Source organism: Anolis sagrei, chromosome 4 (genome assembly GCF_037176765.1).
Source record: "Anolis sagrei isolate rAnoSag1 chromosome 4, rAnoSag1.mat, whole genome shotgun sequence".
Lineage (NCBI taxonomy): Eukaryota > Metazoa > Chordata > Lepidosauria > Squamata > Dactyloidae > Anolis > Anolis sagrei.
The window spans coordinates 221,727,465-221,752,649 of NC_090024.1; the positions used below are offsets into that span (position 1 = coordinate 221,727,465).

Consider the following 25,185-nt stretch of genomic DNA (forward strand, 5'->3'; position numbering starts at 1 on the left):
TCCAGGTGTTTTGGACTTCAACTCCCACCATTCCTAACAGCCTACCGGCTGTTAGGAATGGTGGGAGTTGAAGTCCAAAACACCTGGAGGGCCCAAGTTTGCCCACGCCTGCTATGGATGCTCTCTCTCTCTGTCTCTTTCTCTCTCTCTTCTCTGGCCATTGGAAGGGCTTCTCCGGTGGGGCACCTGCTGGGCCCCGCCCCACTTTCTCGCCATTGGCTGGGAAGTGACACGGTGGGGGTGTCGGCTCCGCCCCTTTGCCGCCCCGACCCATATAAGCCAGCCGCGCGGGACTCCCTCCGCTTCGCTCGCTTTGGCTCCGAATTGGCGGCGGGAAGAGAAGGGCATCACCACCCTCATCATCGCCTCGCCTCCCGGGTTGCCCTCTTCTTCTTCCTCCTCCTGCGGCCAAAATGCCTCGCTCTTTCCTCGTCAAGAAGCATTTCTCGGCCAGCAAGAAGCCCAACTACAGCGAACTGGAAAGCCAGACCGGTAGGCAGAGGAGGGACAGAGAGGGAGGGAGGAAAGCGCATCTATGGGTCTATCTACACTAAGCATGAGCAAACTTGGGTCCTCCGGGTGTTTTGGACTTCAACTCCCAGCTTAAGCGGTTGAGGGGGAAAAGGAAAGGGCCTGAGGCTGTTAGGAATGGTGGGAGTTGAAGTCCAAAACACCCGGAGGACCCAAGTTTGCCCAAGCCTAGTGTAGCTGCATTTATAACTCCAATGCTCAAATTACTGATCTACATTGGTTCCTCTACTATACTGGGTTGGAATCACAGTGTCATAGGATTGGAGAGGGCCATCCAAGGGCCATCCAGTCCAGCCCCCTTCTGCCATAATCAAAGCACTCCCGACAGACAGCAACTCACCAACGGACTTTGTTGAAGGAACAGCTTTGACCATTAGGAAGTTCTTCTTAATGATTAATTTCGTTGCCTCTTTGGACTAGATCTGGGCAAACTTTCTAACTTGGGGGCTTCCTGCTAGGAGGACTGGCTGCCCAGTGATGGAAGGAAGGAAGGAAGGAAAGGATGAAAATGAGGAAGGGAAGGATGGAAGGAGAAAGAGGGAGAGAGGGAAAGAGAGAAGGAAGGAAGGACGAAAGGATGAAAGGGAAGGATGGAAGGAGGAAAGAGGGAGAGAGGGAAGGAAGGAGGAAAGAGAAGGAAGGAAGGAGGAATGGGTGAAAGGAATGGATGGAAGGAGAAAAAGGGAGAGAGGGAAGGAAGGAGGAAAGAGAAGGAAGGAAGGATGAAAGGGTGGAAGGAAAGGAGAAAGGGGAAGAGAGGGAAGGAGAGAGGAAACAGAGAAGGAAGGAAAGGACGAAAGGAAGGAGAAAGAGGGAGAGAGGGAAGAATGGAGGAAAGAAAGAAGGATGAAAGGGTGGAAGGGATGGAGAAAGGGGAAGAGAGGGAAGGAGAGAGGAAACAGGGAAGGAAGGACAAAAGGGTGGAAGGGAAAGAGGGAGAGAGGGAAGGAGGGAGGAAAGTGAGAAGGAAGGAAGGACAAAAGAGAGGAAGCAATGGATGGAAGGAGAAAAAGGGAGAGGGGAGGAGGGAGGAAAGAGGGAAGGACAAAAGGGTGGAAGAATGGAAGGAGAAAGAGTAAAGTAAGGAAGGGAGAGAGGGGGTAAGGTGGAAGGAAAGAGAAGGAAGGAAAGTCAAAAGGGAAAGAAGGATGAAAAGGTAGGGAGGGGGGAAAGAGGGAAGAAAAGACAAAAGGGAAGTTTAAGCAGCTGAGGCTGTTAGGAATGGTGGGAGCTGGAGTCCAAAACACCTGGAGGGGAAGGCCCAAGTTGGCCCATGCCTGGTGTAGATACACCCATTGTCTTGATATTAATGTGCTCTGCAACTGAGACATTGGATTGCAGATGAGTTCTAGAGTTATGATATGTTTGTGCTGGTTTTAATTCCTGCTAACCCCTTTGGAAGCCTCACTTCTTTCCTCTTTAAAGGCAGAAGGATGCAGCACCTGTCTTGAGGGATGCTAGCAGTGCCTACTTACACCCCCATCACTCCTTTTCCTTCTCTTGCAGTGATTGTGTCCCCGTTCTTCTATGAGAAGTACCCCCTGTCCGTCCTCCCCCAGCCAGACCTCCTGACCAACAGCCCTCACTACCCTTCGCTGGTCTGGGACACAGGGCTCCTCTCCAACTTCTTCACCTCAGAGCCGGAGTACCAGAAAAGCGTCACCTCACCGCCCAGCCCTGACTCCAAGCCCCTGGACCTGACCTCCTTGTCCAGCGAGGAGGAGGATGGCAAGACGACCTCCGATCCGCCTAGCCCGGCCTCTTCTTCGGCCACGGAAGCAGAGAAATTCCATTGTGGCCAGTGCAGCAAGTCCTACTCGACCTTTGCAGGCCTTTCCAAACACAGACAGTTGCACTGCGACTCCCAGGCCAGGAAATCTTTCAGCTGCAAGTACTGTGAGAAGGAGTACGTCAGCCTGGGAGCCCTGAAGATGCACATCCGAAGCCATACCCTTCCTTGCGTCTGCAAGATCTGCGGCAAAGCTTTCTCCAGGCCTTGGCTCCTGCAGGGCCACATCAGAACCCATACTGGTAAAGTTGGCTCTTCTTCTTCCCTTTGCTCTAATCCAGTGTTTCTCAACCTGGGGGTCGGGACTCCTGGGAGGGGGGGGGGTCACAAGGGGTCACCAAAGACCATCAGAAAACATAGTGTATTAAATGCATATGTTGTCTCTGAATGAGCTACAATCCTCTCCAAATATATTTCCATTTGTATAGTTCTCTAGAACAGCGTTTCTCAACCTGGGGGTCAGGACGTCTGGGGGATCACAAGGGGGGTGTCAGAGACTATCAGAAAACCCAATATTTTCTGTTGGTCATGGGGGTCCTGTGTGGGAAATTTGGCCCAATTCTTTCATTGGTGGGGTTCAGAATGCTCTTTGGTTGTAGGTGAACTATAAATCCCAGCAACTACAACTCCCAAATGTCAAGGTCTATTTTGTCCAAATTTCACCAGTGACCACATTTGGGCATATTGAGTATTCTTGCCAAGTTTGGTCCAGATCCGTCATCACAGTGCTCTCTGGATGTAGGTGAACTACAACTCCAAAATTCAAGGTCAATGCCCACCAAACCCTTCCAGTATTTTCTGTTGGTCATGGGAGTTCTGTGTGCCAAGTTTGGTTCAATTGCATCATTGGTGGAGTTCAGAATGCTCTTTGAATGTAGGTTAACTACAATCCCCAAATAACAAAATCCTCCCAACCTCACCGATATTCACATTTAGGCATATTGGGTATTTGTGCCAAATTTGGTCCAGTGAATGAAAATACATTTCAATAAGACATCTAACATAGTGAGTACTCTTAAAAATTGGTGAAGCATTGGCTGTGATAGTTGTTCTTAACTGTACCATAATGGCCATGCAGTACAGATAGGTCAACCTGCTCTGAGGAGATAAGGGTTAACCAAATGAGTGAGCTTGGAAATATGACTTCTGCACCCCTAGGTAGTGCAGCAGGTTAAACTGCTGAGCTGCTGAACTTGCTGACCAAAAGGTCGGCAGTTCGAATCTGGGGAGTGAGGTGAGCTCCCATTGTTAGGCCCAGCTCATTCCAATCTAGCAGTTCAAAAACATGCAAATGTGAGCAGATCAATAGGTATTGCTTCTGCAGGAAGGTAACTGCGCCCCATGCAGTCATGCTGGCCACATGAACTTGGTGGCGTCTTTGGACAACGCCGCCTCTTTGGCTTAGAAATGGAGATGAGCACCAACCCCCAGAGTCGGACATGACTAGACTTAATGGCAAGGGGAAACCTTTACCTTATCACAACTCTCAGCATGCTCTGGGACTGGACATTGGATTCTGGGAGTTTAAAAAGTAACTTTCCCAACTGCTGCTCTCTTTCTCTGTCCTTTATACCAACACCTTAAGCAGCACTTATGCCTCATAGGCTTGCTGAATGACTGAGTTACCCATTTGCAAACGTGCACCCAAGCAGATCTGCAAATATGGGCCAGTCCTAGTTGTTCCTTGTATTTGGGGCTGTTGGGTGCGCATCATGATCTTGTGACAGCATTATTCTCCCTCTTGCCTCCCTCTTTACCCTTTGGGTTCTTTCTACGGTGCCCTGAGTTTGTAGAATCTCAATAGCTCTGGGACTGTAGCAAGGAAAGGGAGGGGAATAACCACATCAACCACGAGGCACACTGAGCATGGACCCGGCCAACTCAGCAGGCACTCAGTCATGTGAATCAGCCTTGAGTCATTCTGGGCACAAAGGGGTGATTGGAGTTGAAAGGGTTTTGTGCCGGCCTTGCAATCCAACCCGGCAGGCATGTGCAATGTCAACACAGCGGCAGAGGCATGCTCTCCTTCCCTTTGGCTGGTGAAATACTCCCTTTGGACCAGACGGTTTCCTCCCCTCCTTGTCTCTTTCTTGTCTAGCTAGCAGAATGTGAAATGTTAAGTGTTCCTTAGGGTTGATGAATGGGGAGGTGATGCACACGGGTGGGAGATGGACCCTTTCTATATATTTGAACTAGTCTTCTCTTTGAATAGGCTTCCAAAACATTCCCACTCACTTCTGCAGACATCGAGAGAGTTAAGCTGTTTCTCCCCACAAAAAGAGCCCTTAAGAAGCACTGTTCTACTCCTTACTCATTTGTATTGTTTGCCTAATGATACCATGGAGCGTGGAGGCTGTGGGGCAGCAGGGAAAGGCCCTTGGAATAGGGGGAAGCGGCTGGGAAGACTCCTCCGGTTCCTCCTCAGCAGGTGCTTTAATGTAGCTATGCTGCCCTTCCCTTCTTCGTGCACCTGTTACTGTAATGCCCCGGAGCTAAACACCAGACTCCCCAGCTGCTGGGTGGAAACCTTTCTCAGCTTTTAATCCAAGGAGTATCGCATTTACAATGCATCTCCCTCCAAGCAGCCTTTGTGTTTGGGTGGCTGGGTGTGGGCATAGTTTAATTGTTACTTGGTGCCGATTTCACACCTTCTTAAAAGTGGCAAAGGATGATGCCTGAAGGAAGCCAGAAAGACTTAATTGTGTGTTCCCAATTGAGCATGCCTGCTGGCTGGCTCCAAAAGAATTTCTCTGATAGGAATTCATCCCCTTTAGCCTTTTTTGCCAGAAGGAGTGGGTGGAGTGGGGTGAGAAGGGAAGGAAGGGCAAGAGAGACATAAGAAAGGATACAGTCGTAATTTGGTACACAGTGAGAATTGCCAAATTGAGGCCAGTAAAGCTTTATCTTTTTGCATAACTATTGGCTGCTTTCAGAATTGATGGTTTGGGTTAGAATGGACCACCAGCCACTCACAAGCCCATCATACAGATACATGCAGCATTGCAATCCAATCATAAGCATTGGCTTGCTCTGAGTTTTCCGGGCTGTATGGTCATGTTCCCAAAGCATTCTCTCCTGATGTTTCACCCACATCTATGGCAGGCATCCTCAGACCTCTGAGGATGCCTGTCATAGATGTAGGTGAAACATCAGGAGAAAATGCTTCTGGAACATGGCCATAAAGCCTGGAAAACTCATAGCAACCCAGTGATTCTGGCCATGAAAGCCTTCGACAACACAGTAATAAGCGTGTTATAAATAAACCCCACTGTGCTCCAGGGGATTTATTCCTCAAGTGTGTGTGTAGTATAGGATCATAACCTTGGCTTGCAATCCTGTGCATGCCTGCAGGATTGAGACTTTTTTGAATCCATGAGCACAATCAAACTTTTAATGCAACAGGAAAAAATGTAGTGGGAGCAGCAGCACAGCATTAACACTTGTCAGTTGCTCCAACCCACTATAGGAATTTCCACAGTGATGCACAAAACATTTTTAAATTTCTTTTTGAAACAACTTTAAGTTGTTCTCATGGTTTTTAAAATAGTTCCTAAAAGCCACCTCCATGTAAAATGTAGTCCTGGTGTCTACTTGCATAGAGAGGGAATCCCGTCTCATTTCTGTGGGGAGAGATTTTCACAGCTGGGTGCCACTACAAAGAAAGCCCTGTCTTGTTTACTCGCCAGCCCAGCCTTTTTGAGATGGAGGGGCATACAATCTTAAATGAAGGATTGGTTCAATTAGAGGAGAAAGTGAAGCAATATTGGGACATATGAATATGTTAACTTACTCATTTACTGTCAACCTAAGGATGTGCAAGGGTGCTTAACTTCTGCTACATTGTGTCTATTGATGTTATTTCTAAGTAAATGTTTTTAGGATCTGTATGTTCACTTGATTTGAAGTTGCCATTCCGTGCCTCTTATTTATATGGAAATAAGCCCTACCAACTTCAGTGGCATTTATTTCCAAACAGTTGTCTGGAGTTGGCGTAAACAGCTTAAGTGGCCCTGATTCATTTTACTCTGCCCATGTTATTTATATACAAAGTTTGGAAATGTTACTTTTAGGGCTAGAGCTCCCAGAATCCCACAGCAAAGATGACTACTGGGGACTTCTGGGAGCTGTCATCCAAAAAGTAGCTTTCTCATTCTTTGTGGATCAAAGTTATAAGATGCTAGAAGTCAATTTGTCTTGTCTTATGTTTCACAAAGATGCAAGTAGTTAAGAAACCTTTCTACTCTTCCCTTTGTAGGTGAGAAACCATTTTCCTGCACACACTGCAACAGGGCTTTTGCTGACCGCTCCAACCTCCGTGCCCACCTGCAGACCCATTCGGACGTCAAGAAGTATCAATGCAAAACGTGTTCCCGGACTTTCTCCCGAATGTCCCTTCTCCACAAGCATGAAGAAACAGGCTGCACTGGAACACGCTGAAGGGTCCCATCCCGTAAACACCAGAGACTCCTCCATGCAAATACATGTATTTTAACTAGCGTCTGTAGGAAGATAGTTTCCGTTGAGTTGAACTTGCCAGCACAGTGTGTATCGAACTGTTATTTCCAGCAGCTTCAAGCCTTAAAGCACCCTACATACATATACTTAGTTGTTATTCTTTTTCCTCAAGGCAGCCTTAAAGACTGATTTCCTTCCCTCCTGCCCTGTCTCTTTTTCCTGGCAGTAGCAGGATCCTTCTTGATTCAGGACCACATTGTTTGCACCACAAATGGCTGTGGTTTCACAAAATGACAAATGTGCCAATGTTTTCCACTGAACCTCTTTCTGAACTCTCTGACCAAGATGTATCTGTAACATTCCATCTCCTAGGATCCCAGAGGAGCATGAAAGGGATGGTTAGACTACCTCTTTTTGCTCACATTTAGTCTTCGGAGATATACTGCCACTGATCGTGGAGGTTCTGCTGGGATTTGGTTTCTCTCTTTCTCTGTATGTCTTAATAGCCATTGATTCTTATCCTCTGTGAATTTTCCCCATATCTTTTTGAAAGCCATCTTATGCTAGAAGGCCATCATTATGGTATTTTTTTTTAAAGTTTTAATCATGTGTAGGAATGTTCAGAAGGTGCTCCATATCTCTCAGGATTGAGCCTTGCTGGCCTGAAGGATAGCAGTATTTGTTTTCTTTTGAGGTTGTATGTGTGGCAGTGGGGAGGGCTTGGGAACAATAAATTTAGAATTGACCCTGAACTGAAATGCCTCGAAATAAAGAGAGAAGAAAGCAAAGCCTCCGCACCCGCCTGCTGCCACAGCCTGCCTCCGTCTCTCGCTCCTATCATTGTTATTATGCACCACCCGCCCCAGAAGGTGTAACTATGCAGTAATATAGTCTTGCATTCGCTTTGAGGCAGCTGCTTCTCCCACCAGCACAATGCTAATTTGCAATGCCTCAAAAGATTAACAATGTCTCGCTGGGAAGGCATTGGGTAGCCATTTCAAACCAAGACTCCTGTTTACAGAGCAGCTATGCACTCAAGCACCTGTTAATATGACTTCTTTGAACAACTGCTTTTTTTTCCTCTCAAAAGAACTGTGACTAATAGCAGGCACTTGTCGGGCGATACAATAGCTGGCCTGTGCAAAGAGGGCTGCCCATTGACAGGTGTGTGCCAAAATGGCTCTTTATGGGCATATTGACAGGTGCCGCCTGAATGCATCTTTTTCTTTTGTACATTGTTTCCACACAGTAAAACAAAAACAAAAAAGAAAGAAAAAGGGTATGTTTACATTTCAAAGGTACACTGGTATTTATATTTTTGTGCCACAATTTTATACTGATTGAAAACTTTTATATAAATATATTAAAAAGTTATATGCAATTTATTGATATTCAATAAAATGGTTAATTTATAATCTGGTCTTGTTCTCTTAATCAGCAATGTGTCTGTTTTCAGGGAAATGCAGTGACTTCAGGCCAGCACATGGGAGTTGTGATCAAACTGTGAAAATGACATTTGTTGGTATTATGACCCTCATAATCTCCAGCCAATAGTCAGATTTGAAGCGTATCAGGTTGCAGAAAGATGCTATGTATATTACTGAGGCCCCTTCAACACTGCTGAATAAAATCCCACATTATCTGCTTTGAAGAACTGGAATATGGCAGTGTGGACTCATATAACCTAATTCAAAGCAGATATTGTGGGATTTACTGCTTTAATATTCTGGGTTATATGACTGTGTGGAAGGGCCATGAGTCAAATCTATTTGGAAATGTGTACAATTAAATGTAAAGAAGCCAGAGAAGGGAAAAAAGCTGTGTGGACTGGAAGCAGAGAGCTCCAGATTCAAGAAGCCCACTTTAAAAGTTACTATCTTTCTTGTTCTATGGCTTCCAGTACAGCATGCAGCCCTATTGTATATATTATATTCAGAAATAAGTCCAGCGAAGTTCAGTGGGGCTTAATCTTTGGTATATTTCTTTGGGGGTCTTTCAGTTGTTGAAATCAGATATCATTGGATGCTAGCAATTCAAGGGATGCAACCATTTGGAACACTCTCATACAGTTCTGACTCATTTTAGTGCTATATATTGCAAATGCAGTGTCCTAAATCTATTTGCTAACTCTTATCTATTGGAATAGAAACATTGAATCAATTTATTGTCGAAGGCTTTCATGGCCGGAATCCATGGGTTGTTGTAGGTTTTTCCGGGCTATATGGCCATGTTCTGGAGGCAATTTTTCTCCTTTTGACCTCACTACCTCTGAGGATGCTTGCCATAGATGCAGGCGAAACGTCAGGAGAAAAATTGCCTCCAGAACATGGCCATATAGCCCGGAAAAACCTACAACAACCCATTGAATCAATTGGTGAATGGTTAATAAAAACTTGTGTAAATCCACTTGATTCATTAGCTTTACTTTAGGATTAGTGATTGCATATAGGCCATTGTGTCCCATATTGACTAAACCCTGTATTAAGTTCCATTCTACTGTAGCTCTTTATTCCCATGTCAATAGAGAACCCGCTCAGTTTTTTTAAAACCTGAACTAACATGGGAGGCACCAGCCATCACTGATAGCTTTATGAAGAGCATAGAAGTGTATCAGTACAGATCCACCTGAGTGCCTTTGCTTAACCATTTTGGGAATATTAGTGTGCCCAGATCACTTGAGTGGCAACTTAATTTATCTGGATTATAGATTTACAGAAGGATGAGACCATCTCCCTGGGCTCTGCTAGTAGCAGAGTGCTCTTTATCTTGGCTGTATTTTCAGTATACAGTTATAGTCCTTTCAACTGCCATTGTGCTATCCTATAGCATTCTAGGATTTATAGTTCTGAGTGGTGCTCTGTCATAGTGTTCTGATATTAATTCAGGGGACAAGCTAGGAATTCTATGTATCTCGTCAAATTAGAGGTGCCCCTGGTGGCACAACGGGTTAAACCCTTGTGCTGGCAGGACTGCTGACTGATAGGTTAGCGGTTCAAATCTGGGGAGAGCAGGATGAGCTCCCTCTGTCAGCTTCAGCTCCCCATGCGGGGACATGAGAGAAGCCTCCCACAAAGATGCCCTCTTGGCAATGTCCTTGCAGGCAGGTGGCCAATTCTCTCACACCAGAAGAGACTTGCAGTGTCTCAAGTTGCTCCTGACATGAAAATCGAATTAGGAATCCCAGGAATCAATGAGTTGATGTGGGAACAAAACAGCTATACCTGTGCACTATTGATTCATTCTCTGGCTCACTCTTGCGGAACTCCTCCAAGAATTTTTCAGGTTTACTGTAGCCTTCCTCCAAATTTCCAATATCTTTGGACAAAGTATTATTAATAGGGAAGTGAGGATATATCTTCCTTAGTTATGAATTTTCTCAGCTAAACTAAATTTCCATTATGCCAGCAAATATTTTGTATTACAGAGTGTGAAATACTGAAATTACACCCACACTCAGAACTCTTGTATTAACTACATTCATAATTTCCCTTGGTGGGTTTTCCTGCCCCCTTTCTTTAGAAGCTAAAACTGGATATCTAAATGATCAATTGAAGATTTAAATAACTGCAATTTCAGGAATTTAGGGGCTGAATGACAATTTCACTGGGGTCTAGGATCTCTATGGGGTGGGCAATGCTTTTGGTTTTCTCCCCTCCACTTAACTATATTCCTGCCCGATGGTTGGGGTCAATCAGAAACATCTGGAGAACATTAAGTGGCATATCAGAGCCCCATTCAAAACACTGAGACTTGTTGATTAGCAGAGATGATGGCATCATCTGCCATTTCCTCAGCCTTCTTTGATTCCTCTGACCTTAGAAACAAATTATCACAATAATAATAATAAGAAAATAACCCCACCGCCACACCAACAGCCATTTCTATTGTATTGGATAGGTGGCTTGATATGAAAGGGCCAAAACACACTCTTTCCAGTGAAATCTATTACAGCTGGTTTGTTGTGGTGGAGTAATACAACAGATGCACCCAATAAAAATAAAATGATATAGAAGTCGAATCTTATTTCAACTGGCAATATACTGTAACACTGTCCTTGAAGGCAAAGTCTAGCTAATGGGGCCAAAGCTATGGGGCCAAGGTCTTGGGATAAATGGTTGAGAGGGACAGCATTGTGGCCCCACAGGAACGTATGTGCTTGAGGCAGTTGTCCTACTTTGCCCAACAGCAGGTTTATGCAAACTTTGGAGAGATGCATAAGAAAGGTTGCAGTCTTCTGTTACTCAACTAGTTGAGTAATTGAGAAAAAAATGTTAAGTACGATGTTATGAGTAGATGGCCGCTTTAAGGAGCTTCACTCCACTCCCATTTTTGAGGTGCCACTTGCTATGAGACTGTCAGTGCTTCCTCTGAAAACAAAGGTGGGCGTTTTCTCTCTTTAGAACCAATGTAATTGATGTGCAAATTTCTTCCAGATTTAATCAACTGGCTAAGACTGATACAAATAGTGTAACTGGCTCAGTTTTCTTTAAGTTGCAGAAACCCACAAATCTTTAGGAAGGGAGGAAGAAGGGGCAACAAGGTCCTATGTGTTTAGGCAGGCTCAGTGGCCACACATACTAAGATAATTGCCATAGGAATTTCTTCCTACACTTGAATCTTTTGGGTTGATGAACTAGATAAGATCTTCAGGAGTAAAATATACAATTAAATACCAAAGTCAGGATTGTCCACATACCATTGTATTTCTGATTTCTATGTATGGTTATGAAAGCAGGACAGAGAAGAAAACTCTCAGGAAGGGAATCAATTCATTTGAAATGTGTTGGTGGGTAGTTTCGTAGATACTTTGGAATTCCAAGAAAACAAATAAATGGGTTTTAGGCAAATCAAGCCTGTTCTCTCCCTAGAAGTAAAGATCAGTAAGCCAAGACTATAGTTCCTTGGACATATCATGAGAAGATATGGCTCATTAGAAAAGACAGTGGCACCTGGTAAGGTAGAAAGCAGTAGGAAAAGAAGAGGAGCACATTACAAATGGATAGAACCAATAAAAAAACAATTCTGAATCTGAAATACTTGAGGAGATTACAGGGCAATGCAGAAGAGGCCTCAGTCTTCTTCAGGGGGAAATTCTGGGCATTGCATAGTCTATAGCCCAAAGAACATAGTAGACATTGAGCTTTATCAAATTATAACAGCAATAAAGAGAAAGAGAGAGAGAGAGCTCTTCTACATTGCTGCATAATCCAGATTATCAAATCAGGTAATCCACATTATCTGCTTTGAACTGGATTATATGAGTCTACACTGCCATATAATCCAGTTCAAAGCAAATAATATGGATTTTATATGGCTGTGTAGAAGGATCCAGAGAGATATGTTTTCTGCCTTTCTCTTTCTGAAATTTCAGTTAGCAAGTTGAATTGACTGGTCATAAATTCAGAGCGGAACAAGTAAGTACATACTGTATAAGCCACATAAATTTATGATACTCACCAATAACAGCCTCGTTATGATCACATTATTTTAAATTAATTTTAGAAATGGAGCTAGAGAAATTCATGAAGATTAAACCATTAGGATATGAAGGGCGATTAACTACGAGTTTAAGGCACAAGATCCTAATCTTGCAGATTAGCAAAGTTAATGAATGGCGTGCTAGTGCTGTGTTTTTATTGTTAAATGATTTTATATTGTTTTAAAGTATTAGTGTTTTAAAGTATTCAATATGCGGGTTTATTCAGTTATTGTTAAAAACTGTGCATGTGTGTTGTGTGTGCGCCTTTAAGTCACCTGTCAATTTTATGGCTTTTCATAGGGTTTTCTTAGACAACAAATACAGTGGTTTTGCCAGTTCCTTCTTTTGAAATATGGTCCCCATGGTATTCATTGGTGGTCTCTCATCTACAGTAGAGTTTTGCTTATCCAACATAAATGGGCCGGCAGAGCGTTGGATAAGCAAAAATATTGGATAATAAGGAGGGATTAAGGAAAAGCCTAATAAACATCGAATTACATTATGATTTTACAAATTAAGCACCAAAACACCATGTTTTACAACAAAACGAAAGGAAAAGCAGTTCAATACATGGTAACTTTATGTACTAATTACTGTATTTAAGAATTTAGCACCAAAACATCACAATGTATTGAAACAGCACTGGATCCAGACAGGAGGCAAACTGCGTTGGATAATACAGAATGTTGGATGAGCGAAGGTTGGATAAGAGAGACTCTACTGTATGTATTAACCAGGGCTGACCTTGCTTAGCTTCCAAGATCAAACAGGATCTGTTGCCTTTCATATGGTTTGTTTAAATTTACATTGTGAGCCACTTTACAGGAGAATTTAAACACACACACACACACACACATGCACACTCCGTGAAAGTTTCTGTTTAACCCCTTCCCTTTTTGTCTCCCTTGAACTCATTTGCTGCTGGACAGCAAACAAAAGCAAACAGGCTGGCAGCTATAGTCCACATGCCATCTCTCCCCCCCCCACCCCCCCTCCTGCATAGCTCTCTTAAGTCATGCAATCTCTTTCCCTGATGAGTATGAGATCGTGCCTCATACCGGATATTAGTGCTTTGTCTAGACACTTGACCAACGGGACTGCTGCCATTTCCCTTGGAAAAATTATTCATGGCATTAGTAGACTGCACAAGTAGAAGGATTTCCGCAATCTCCTGATGAAATTCATACCATGGACTAGTGGGGGGATGTGATTGCAAGTGGAGTGTGTAAGCAGGTTGCCTGCTGACAGGTTTTGATTTTCTTCCCAAAGTTCTTGCATTTTCTAGCAAACATCCTCCCCCTGACATACTTCGATTCAGAACTTGGAACAGTTACATTTTCAAAGTGACTGTAGGATTCTGGAAGTTACAGTTCTTTTAAAAAAAAAATAAAAATTTCCTTACACTGCCTGAGTTTCAGTAGCAACCTTTGTCTTAGAGCTCCATAATAAATGAAGGTATGTGTCTGGAGCTGGGTTATTTCTGCATATACATAATGACTTTCATAGGACGAATCTGAGAGAAATGCTTTGAAGAGATTATTTAAGCAGGCTATGAACTGCCAAATGAATTAATTTTGTCTGGTGTCCCAGACTTATAGCATTTTTGTGAATTTTCATGGTGACATTATTGATTCTTGGGTAACTACTCCACAGACACCTTTCAGTACCTTGTAATTTAATAAGTGGGAATGAATTTACATGACTTAGGGTATATCTACACTGGGATTAGTAGTTCAGTAAGGCACCAGCAATCTTTGGCAGGGAAGTCTAAAGATCTTATGAAACTGCAACTCCCAGGATTCCATAACATGGAGCCATGACAGTTAAAGTGGTGTCAAACTATATTAATTTTACAGTGTAGTGCTAATTAACAGAACAGATCTCCATCATTTGGAATTGCTTCCTATAGTTTAAGGTGGGATTCAGAGTATATTTACAATTGTGGGGAAAGTATCACATGGAGCAATGAGTTAAACCCTTGTGCTGCTGAACTGCTGACCTGAACATTGGCTGAACTATCCTAAAGGTTGGCAGTTCGAATCTGTGAGACAGGGTGAGCTCCCATCTGTCAGCTCCAGCACCTACAAACCAAGCAGTTAAAAAATATGTAAATGTGTGTAAACAGGTGCCTCGTCGATGGAAAAAGGCAAGAGACACTCCAAGCAATCTTGCTGGCCACACAACCATTGACAATGCAGGTTCCTCAGCTTGAAAATGGAGAAAGCACCTCCACAGAGTTAGATATTGGCATCGCCTTCAGAAGCCGGAAATGAAAGGAGAAGCCTCTGCCTTTTTTGTATTTGTATTTCTCATTGTATATGATTGTAAAGGCAGTGAATGTTTACCTATGTATGTAAATGCTGTAATCCGCTGTCAGTCCCCTAGGGGAGAAGGGCAGAATATAAATAAAGTGTATTATTATTATTATTATTATTATTAATTATTATTATTATTATTGCTGACTACAGCACAGTAATGAATCTATAAGTCTATATTATGAATTTGTAACTGCAGTATAGGATGTTTTCTACCTTTATTTATTTATTTACAGTTTTTATATACCGCTTTTCTCACCCCTGCAGGGACTCAATGTTGTTTACATAGAAATAATAGCAAAATTCAATGCCTTACATATGTAAATCAAATCACAAATCAACAACCATGGTGTTATTGGGCAAATTAATCTACTCTCATCTGCTGCATCAAGGATTACTAGACTGAAAAAAGCTAAAAGGTGATAGCAGTTACTATCAAATTAAAAAGAACCAACCTAGCATAATAAAGAAAAACACGCACATGCACACAAACACACAATTTTCAAAGGCAATAGACTCACCCTGAGATTCCTTCCCACTGTACTGAAGTACACCAAAGAAGGTCCCCGCCCTAAGGTTCTGATTTCAGGAGGGACACCATAAGTCAACAGGTGACTTGAAGGCACATCTGCAGACAAAGTATGCAAAGTTGATATGCAGTTTCGAATATTCCTTCCAATTGACTATGTTATCTAGGGATGTAAAAAGGTAAAGGTTTCCCCTGCCATTAAGTCCAATCATGTCCAACTCTGAGGGTTGGTGCTCATCTCCTTTTCTAAGCCGAAGAGCCGGCATCATCCGTAGATGCCTCAAAGGTCATATGGTTGACATAACTGCATGGAGCATTGTTACCTTCCTGCAGAAGCGGTAACTAATGATCTACTCACATTTGCATGTTTTCAAACTGCTAGGTTAGAAGAAGCTGGGGTTAACAGCGGGAGCTCACCCCGCTCTCCAGATTCGAACCGCCAATCTTTTGGTCAGCAAGTTCAGTAGCTCAGTTTAAGCCACTGTGCCACTGGTGGCTCATCTAGGGATGATGACACCTATAATGCCTCTCATGTTTTGCTAAAGCTTGGCTTTTTTCACTTGACAGTGTTCTCTCCCTGTTTAGTATTTTATATAGTATATCAGCTATAGATGCTAGACAATGTATATGTGTGTTTACACATACATACATACACATACATTTTAGGCAAAGACAAACCCTCTGAACAGATCTTGGCAAGAAAACCCATGGCAGGTTCGCATTACTGGCACATAAAGTCAGAAATGAATTGAAGACGCAGAACAACAATCTCTATGGAGGACTGTACCAAGAGCATTGCAATTTACTACTATTGCCAGTGTACTATTTTTGCACATTCCTGGATAGTGTATGGAATTGTTTTTGTTAGTTTGATCCCATGACCTGCGTGTCTCAACATTTGCACTGAACTTGAGGAATTCTAGATGTCTAAAGAATGTAGAATTGTCATTTTCTGCAGCATTCACATCCTCCACTGTCAGCCTCTCTCTTTGCTTCTTAATCTGACCTTCCCAGAGGCAACTACATTGCTGCTTTTTCAGTCTTCATAGTTGTTCCCCTCAGAGGATTGTCATAAATTTTAGAAACCAAAGACGGCTACTTCACCCCCAGCAATCAAATCTCTGCCTTATCGAGTGGGAGATAGACTGAACTAATGCCATTGGCAACTTGAATCCTTGCTCTTAATCTGGAGTTTCCTTTCAGTTCCAGGAGGCATTTTTATAAATCAGGAAGTTATGTGGTCGTAAAAGGAAAGAGATATCCAGCCTTAAAAACCAAAACTTTTCCTTCTCATTATTGCTTTTATTTCTGAGCAGAACAAGAGGAATTTTTCTCACTATCAAAAAACCCAGACAGACCAACAGACAAACAAACTCTCTCCTTTCCACTCTAAAATGCAATGCCAATGTGTTCATCAAACTAATAAAGTCTGCTTCTAGTCAAGGAGGCACCTATATATCCAAAATCCCATTCTACAACTAGCTATCACCAATTCCAAAGCCAAATTTGTTGTTGTTTATTTGTTCAGTCCAGTCACTTCTGACTCATGACCTCATGGGCCAGCCCACATCATGGACCAGTCCACGCCAGAGCTCCTTGTAGGCCGTCACCACCCCCAGCTCCTTCAGAGTCAAGCCAGTCACTTCAAGGATACCATCCATTCATCTTGCCTTGGTCAGCCCCTCTTCCTTTTTCCTTCCATTTCCCCCTGCATCATTGTCTTCTCTAAGCTTTCCTATTTTCTCATTTTGTGGCCAAAGTACTTCATCTTTGCCTCTAATATCCTTCCCTCCAATGAGCAGTCAGGCTTTATTTCCTGAAGTATGGACTGGTTGGATCTTCTTGCGGTCCAAGGCACTCTCAGAATTTTCCTCCAGCACCACAGTCCAAAAGTGTCTATCTTCTTTCTCTCAGCCTTATGGTCCAGCTCTCACACCCATAGGTTACTGTGGGGAATACCATGGCTTTGACTATGTGGATCTTTGCTGCCAGTGTGATATCTCTACTCTTCATTATTTTATTGAGATTGGTCATTGCTCTCCTCCCAAGAAGTAAATGTCTTCTGATTTCCTGGCTGCAGTCTGCGTCTGCAGTAATCTTTGCACCTAGTAATACAAAATCTGTCACTGCCTCCATGTTTTCTCCCTCTATTTGCCAGTTATCAATCAGTTTGGTTGCCATAATCTTGGTTTTTTAAGGGTTTAACTGCAACTCAGCTTTTGCCCTTTATTCTTTCACCTTGGTTAGAAGACTCCTCAGCTCCTCCTTGTTTTTGGCCATCAAAGTGGTATCATCTGCATATCTAATGTTGTTAATGTTTCTTCCAGCAAGACTGGGAAAAGCGTACAGCATGATGTGTTCTCCATACAAGTTGAATAGGTTGGGTGAGAGCATACAATCCTGCCGTATGCCTTTCCCAATCTTGAACCAGTCTGTTGTTCCATGGTCAGTTCTTACTGCTGCTACTTGGTCATTATACAGATTCCTCAGGAAACAGACAAGGTGACTTTGTATCCCTATACCACCAAGAATGTGCCACAATTTATTATGATCCACACAATCAAAGGCTTTAGAATAGTCATACATATTCATATCTATATTTTGAGGTTTCTTGTTAAATCACGTTCTGACATAGTACTTCCAGGACTAGTTTTTAAATATTATGTAGGTGTACAGCTCCATCTTCCTATGCAGGGACATGAGAGAAGCCTCTTACAGGGATGGTAAAACATCCAGGTGTTCCCTGGACAACATCCTTGCAGACTGCCAATTCTCTCACACCAGAAGCGACTTGCAGTTTCTCAAGTCACTCCTGACACACAAACATGGGGGGAAAAGTAATGTGTAAAGTGACCATAACAGAGGCTCTTGTTAGAAAAATTATTGGGGAGCATAAAACATCTCTTTTGAGGGTTGCTGAGTTAGCAGATGAATTTTTGCACAGCTGAGTCAGCCTGGTGGTAGATCTCACAGACCAAGCGTGTAGATGGCAGACTAGATAACTGCTTCTTGAACTGTGGGTCCCAACCACAAATGGCTTCCTCTTAGCTTAATGTTGGGATCACAATAATTTAGCAACAGTTAAAGGTTTCTGAATGCCATCCATTTAGACAAATCTGTTTGCAACAATGTAAAATGTTTATGGTGAACTCTGCAGAGAATACTTCAGCTGGACTCCACAAAAAGGAAAATCAGCCTGTTTAACAAACCTTGAAAATGCTGATTTATTTTCAGTAAATCTTTGATTTTTATACATACTTGTATTGTATACCTATATAACAATTGATTTTAAAGTGGATACAACTGATTTTAATGTTTGAGTATATTTATTGTTTGTTTATGTTCCAGCATTGAATGTTTGCCGTATCTATGTTGTGCTCTGCCCTGAGTTCCCTTTGGAGTGAGAAGGGCAGAATATAAATGCTTTAAATCAATAACAATAAATAATACTTGGGATCATGTAAAAATGTATTGGGCAGAAAGGGGAAGCAAATGAGTCCTGGGAGAAGCTTGTTGTTTTCTGCCAGGTAAATTGGATCCGTGGGGGTTTGAAAGGATGGGGTGGAAGTCCTTGGAGCTAAAGCCCTTGGACCACTGATAGAAAGGGAGAGAAACCTGTGGTGAACAGAGAAGCCATTTGGTGACCTCCTTGTGTGATCATCTGCAAAAGATTATTCTGTCAGTGCTAATAATGCTGAGATTCAATCAACTAAAACTCCAGGTATCACAAGCCCCTGCCTCGCTCCAGAAAGGCCACCGGTTGTGGTTATTGAAGACGATGAGCACTGGGGAGGGAGCCTTCTTCTCAGTCCTCTGTTGACAATTTTGTTGGCTTGGAAGTGGTGTGGGTTTCTCTTATATTGACAGAAGGTTTAGAAATCCTCCCCTTTGCTCTCCCTGCCCACATGGTAGGAATCCCTGTTGCTGGCCTCTTCAACATTACACATGCCCAGCCTTCATTCCTGTCACTGCAGGACATTTCAAACAACTTCTCAGCTTCCAAAGTTACAAGTAAAACAAGCCACCAAAAAAGGTGCACTTCCCTCATTAAGGCATGTCTTGTTTTTCTCCAGTGACCAATTCAATAAGGTAATTGAGACAGAGGATTGAAATCTGGATTGGCTTAAGCGTAAAAGAAAAGAAAAAACCCAACGGGGTTGATTACTCCTGTGTTAATGGGGGCATGTATCCACTTTGGTTTTTATTCCCCTAATCTCAGCCCTAGTCCCATGCATACAACAGGACTGCTTTTTGCTCACAACCACACCACCCAGATGACATACAATGGACTTTCCACTCACTACAATGCCATCCTTTGTACACTTCTGAAGCCCCTTCTGAACTTGAGGTACAGTAGGGTCTCACTTATCCAACATAAATGACCCAGCAAAACGTTGCATAAGCAAAAATGTTGGATGATAAGGAAGGATTAAGCAAATGCCTATTAAATGTCACATTACCTTATGATTTTACAAATTAAGCACCAAAACATAATTTACAACAAATCAACAGAAAAAAACAGTTCAATGCATGGTAACATTATGTGGTAATTACTGTATTTACGAATTTACCAAAACATCGCAATGTATTGAAACTGCTGTGGATCTGGGCAGGAGGCAGAACGTGTTGGATAATGCAGAACGTTGGATGAACAAAGGTTGGATAAGTGAGACTTGACTGTAACTCTAATTGGAGTACTTGTTATTCTACAAAACAACTGAAACCACAGCAAAAAAATAAGTTTTTTTTAAAAATAAATAAGAATAATTGAAAAATAAAGTTGGAAGGTAACGCATTGGCTATCTAGTCCAAACCCTTATCCAATGCAGGATCTCCAACTAGAGGAGAGTTTTCCAAACATTTCATGTTGGTGACACACATTTTAGACATGAATCCTTTCGTGACATAGTAATTTAGTTTTACTGGCAAACCAAAGGTTAAACCAACACCTCATAAGATATATTAACATACACATATATTGTAATAATGAAATGTATGGGGACACAAAATATATCATGAAAACCTTTCATTTGTATTTTTACAAATATATTACTTTAAAGATAATAACATACATTTCCAAGATTTTTGTCATTTCTTATTATGTTTGCATGACACACCTACACATAGCAACAAACACATTAACATGTTGCTACATGTAGTTTGGAAAGCTCTGAGGTAGGGCATTCCCAGAAGATAGCTGGACAAAGAAGCAGATCCATGAATCCTTTCTACGCAATTGATTCCATTTCCAAACTGTTCTTAATACTAGCTGGTGGATTCTAAGAGTTGCAGTCCAAAGGAGTTACTTTCCCAAGTTCCACCATAACATAAAGGCTTTGAAGCATGAAAATACCCTTCCCTCCTTTGCCAGACACTCCAGAATTGCTCCTTAGTAGAGAGGTGGTCAGAGTGGCCCAGAGGCAGCAAAATGTAAATCCCTGGTGTTGTATTTCTGTTTGTCACAGCTTAGTGGGAAAAGGAAGAGGTATAAAACCCCCAATAATTAGGCTCAATGAACAGTATGCGGAGGCATATGGCACAGGTCTTTTGGTACACTGACAGCATTCTTCAAAAACTTGCTAAGGTGACACATACATTGAAAATACCAATCAAAATTTTGCTTTTCTTACTGTGATGGCTGACAGTATGGATGGATGTATATTGTACATGTGTGGGAGGCTGTAATTAAAAATAAATGTATTTTATCTGAACCCAAACGAGACAGGAAATTCGGCTAGGAAAGCCTGTCATGCATTGCTAAGCTTCAGGGTTCCTTGTGGAGTTCATCATCCATAGCCAGAGCCAATGTTGCATTTGGATTACAGATCATTAGAATTTACAGCCCATTCAAAAAGTTTATGAATGTCATATCTGCCACAGTTTTGAAAGCCAACACATTTTCACTCCAGCTAGACAGATGCTAATGGGAAAGGGGATTAAAGAAAATGGGCAAGAAGCCTTGGTTCAGGATCAATGTTTCAGATGATGGGGGAGAAAGTGGAAGGGGAAGATTGTGGAATCTGCTTCCCAGAACCCAGCTGACAAAAGGAATCAAGCAAGAAAGAGATGAAGTTGTGGTATTTTTCTCTCCCTAACCATTCACCAAACTACTTTGGAGAATGTACAGTAGGTTTAATTGTTTTTGAAAATGGCTGTATTTAGTTACAGACAGGTTTTAAAGGCACAGGAAGCCAGCCAGAAAATAGTGGTAGTTCTGTGCTCTGATAATAGTGAGACAGGTGGTTCTTGCAATAGATTTTGGGAGCACTGGTGAGATCTTGGAAGGACAGAGTTGTGGATGACATTTGTAATTTCGTCTGCTCCTTTTAAGCCAATTGGTTTCCTTGAAGATGCAGTGGAAGATGCTAACTTATTTCTAGAATTGAAGTAATATTCAATGGCAATCTAGAAATCTTCATTAAATGGAATGAGAAAGTGGTGCCATCTCATCTTTAGCTATCAACAGGTCTCAGTGCAAAGCTGTCAATCACATTATTCTGAGCTGTGAATTGCATAGATTTCTTAGTGGTAGTATCCCAACCTTGGAATACTGTCCCCATAGTAGTACAAAGGTAGCTTTAGGCCTAATTTCATTAGAAACCAGTCATCCCTTATCCAGAATTTCAAAATCTAAATACCGTAAACTCTAAAATTATCCACATATATGGCTGTGATAGTGACACTTTCTCTTTTTGACAGTTCAATGGCCACAAAATTTAATGCACAAAATTATCAAAAATATTATATAAAGTTACCCCCAGGCGATGCATATGGATATGAAACAAAACTGCATTTCAAACTGGGGCCCCATCTGAAATATATCTCATTATGTGCATATCTGCAAATATAAGTATCTCAAAATCTGAAAAAATCCTAAGCACCTCTGGTCCCAAGCATTTTGGACAAGGGATACCCAATCTGCAGTTTCAAAAGTTCTCTGACTGTAGTGGTACTTTCAGAACTGTGGAAAAAACTAGCTTTTCTTGATCTTGGTAACATAGGGGCTGTTCACATTACAGCACTATTTTCCACTTTAACTGTCTATAGGCAACATCCTATGGACTCCTGGAAACTGCAGTTTAGGAAGGAATATTCTGAGTTATCATCCAGAGAGCTTCTGTGCTTCATCAAATGACAAACCCCAGGATTCCACTGGATGCAGCCAAAACATGGAATCATTGTGCTATAATTGTGCAGTCTGAAAGGGGTCACGCTGGGTCAGGAGGAAGATGTACAAAAAAAGACAGAATACATGAGCACACCCACTTTTGACTTTCATTGGGTCCACAGTGGTTTTAACTCTGCCTACTACCAGCATGAAACCCCATCGCAACAGATAGCCTCCAAAGAAATTTGAATAATATAGGGGTTTCTTTTTGTGTCAGGAATGACTTGAGAAACTGCAAGCCACTTCTGGTGTGAGAGAATTGGTCATCTGCAAGGACATTGCTCAGGGGATGCCCAGATGTTTGATGTTTTTACTATCCTGTTGGAGGCTTCTCTCATGTCCCTGAATGAGGACCTGGAGCTAACAGAGGGGGCTCACCCACTCCACCAAGATTTGAACCACCAACCTGTCAGTCCTGCTGGCAGAGGGGTTTAACCCATTGCACCACCGGTGGCTCCAATAATATAGGTGACAACAACAACAACAATAGTCTCCTTCAATTGGTAGCTTACTAATTTCTTCCTGTTAAGCCTTTCAGTTTCAGAACAACCGTATCTGTTGTTTTGCTTTCCCCCCTCTTTTAACCACAATTCTCTCATTGAAGGAAGGCAAGTGGAGGAAAATGACTTGCTCAAAGCAGTTTTCCCATTCTCTGAAGTGATGTAGTGGAGCCAAAGCTTGTAGAATTGAAGCTGCAGCTCTATTGATTATTATCTAGGGCAGAGATATCATCTGATTTGGCTTCCTTTTTTGCTTCTGACCTTAACTTCAATCTACACAGCATGTGCAGGGGAAAATAGATTTTTTGCAGCAACATTATGATCTGTCCCAATTATAATACAAAAATTTTGAGTAGCAAGATCCATTCATTCCACACAAAAAACTTCTTGTAGAGATGAAAATTGCCCAATATTGTTTCTGATCATCACAGTTATTGGCATTGTGGACATCTTCATGGAGTTGTGCTATGAATGGTGTCCTATTGACCCATGGTTAAAAATTATAATTATCTGCCCATATTTCGTATACAAAGCAAATCTCTGGCTAAAATGATAAGTGTAGAGAAATAAGTGAATATCTCTCTAATTTAAAGCACTGTGGTAAAGGGAGAAGTTTTTCAGGAGCAGGACAAGTTACAGTTGCCAACATACCTTCTTGTAGAAAACACCTGTTAAATGCATGGCCTCGAGTTCAAGTTATCTACCTCTGCCCTTGGTGCTTCACTCTGTCACAAAAAGCATACACAGATTACCTTTTGTTGATTTAACCGAAAAATACAAAGTGCACTTTCCTGGCAAACCTGTGATGCCTGTTACTCTCTAACTTGTGGGAGTAGAAGGAAAAGCCAAGCAAACCCAAATCAACACAAACGAGGTAAATTTTTTGCAAAGCATTCATCATCAAATAAAATGCTGGATAAGTCATTAAAAAGGATTCAGATACCTTGAAAATGTCTTCATTTTTTTGTCTCTGCAATGAAATGTGTGTGTGTGTGTGTGGGGGGGGGGGGGAGGTCAGGAGGAGGAAGGAAAATATCCTCTTCTTACAGTGTTGGTGATGTGAGTGTGAATGCACAAAAGTCTTTATTCCTGGCTCTTTCAGCAGGTGCATGAACAGGCCTCACTCAATGTAATTTATACACCAATGTATGTTTATGGCTGGAGAGAGAGAGAACAGGATGAGGTGATCAGAAAGGTCTCCATCCATTAACAGTTGGCCATAAGAAGTTGAGTTCACAAACAAATTGCAGGTGTAGCTGTTGTCTGACCGGCACTGAACTCAGGAAATGAACGATAATCTGAAATTAATCTTTAATCAGGCAACAGCACAGTACGGTTAAGGACAATACTTCCCGACTGCAACAAAGAACTTAGCAAATATATAGAAAGAGAAGGGCGGAAGAAGAGAAAGGATGAGAGATCCAAAGCCTCCATGATAGATTTATTAAAAGCAAGAGCATTTGTCTTACATTGTAAAGGGGGAAATGCTTCTATTATGTTTCTCTGGGTGTTAGGTGATGAGAAGGCAGCACTGTTGGACTATGTGACGGAAAGGAAATTTCAACAGGTGTAATGTTTGGCACACCTGCAGCTCAGTGATATCATCACCATAAGTTACACTTGTTGAGCTAAATGACATAACTGTTAAAGAGGCAGAAGCTTTGCCTGCGGATTCCAAACCTGCCCCTGGAGATGTCCTTTTAATATAAAATTTTCCTTCAGCAATTTGCAGGTACGGTAATCATGCTTAAGTCCTTGCCTTATGGAAGGCAGGCGAAGGCCATTTTCATAGCAAAATCCAGGATGAAATAAGTGGACTTTGGGGTTGTCCACATGGACTAAAAAGTCATATTCACAACTTAAGCACTCTGATCATGACATACAATGTCTTTAATTAATCATTTGCAATATGTTTCTTTGGGCTTTCATTAATTTTAAATAACTTGCTATTTACCCCCAGATTTACAAAAAATCTGGACTTTTAGGCACATGGCTGTCTTCCAGGTAGCATTATTTCACTTCATGTGTGTGGGTCCTTATACATCCGTATGTAACTATTTGCACAACTCTGCTTAAAAGAAAATTTATTTGCATGCATATTGAAGAAAAAAGCGGGGCTCCAGTTTGAGATCTTAGGCGAAGACACTGCATGAGCGTTCATGCAGAGAACCTCATGCAAAGAACCTCAGCATCAAGTGCTAAGCTTCCACACACCGTCATCACGCCAATCATGCAAGCCAATGAGAAAAGAAATAAAGGACATGGAACTCCCAAACAGCTTGGCTCCAAGTGTTGGTTCTGTTTCAGAGCAGACAGATGCAGCCAATGAGGCATCAACAGCAGCTTCTGGCGGGATCTCAAGAAGGCTTTTGCAGAGTCACTTGACCCAGAGCCAAATTCCAAGCCAAGTTGATGCCTT

The 25,185-nt window shown here is 42.1% G+C and overlaps 1 protein-coding gene across 1 annotated transcript; it reads left to right on the top strand.

Moving 5' to 3' along the window:
* The first annotated feature begins 288 nt into the window (after nucleotides 1-288).
* Nucleotides 289-8,190, top strand: SNAI1 (snail family transcriptional repressor 1). The gene is made up of 3 exons (XM_060772127.2): nucleotides 289-492; nucleotides 2,038-2,562; nucleotides 6,576-8,190. The coding sequence occupies exons 1-3, from the start codon at nucleotides 414-416 to the stop codon at nucleotides 6,755-6,757; spliced, it is 786 nt and encodes a 261-aa protein (XP_060628110.1). The 5' UTR covers nucleotides 289-413; the 3' UTR covers nucleotides 6,758-8,190.
* The last annotated feature ends 16,995 nt before the right edge of the window (nucleotides 8,191-25,185 follow it).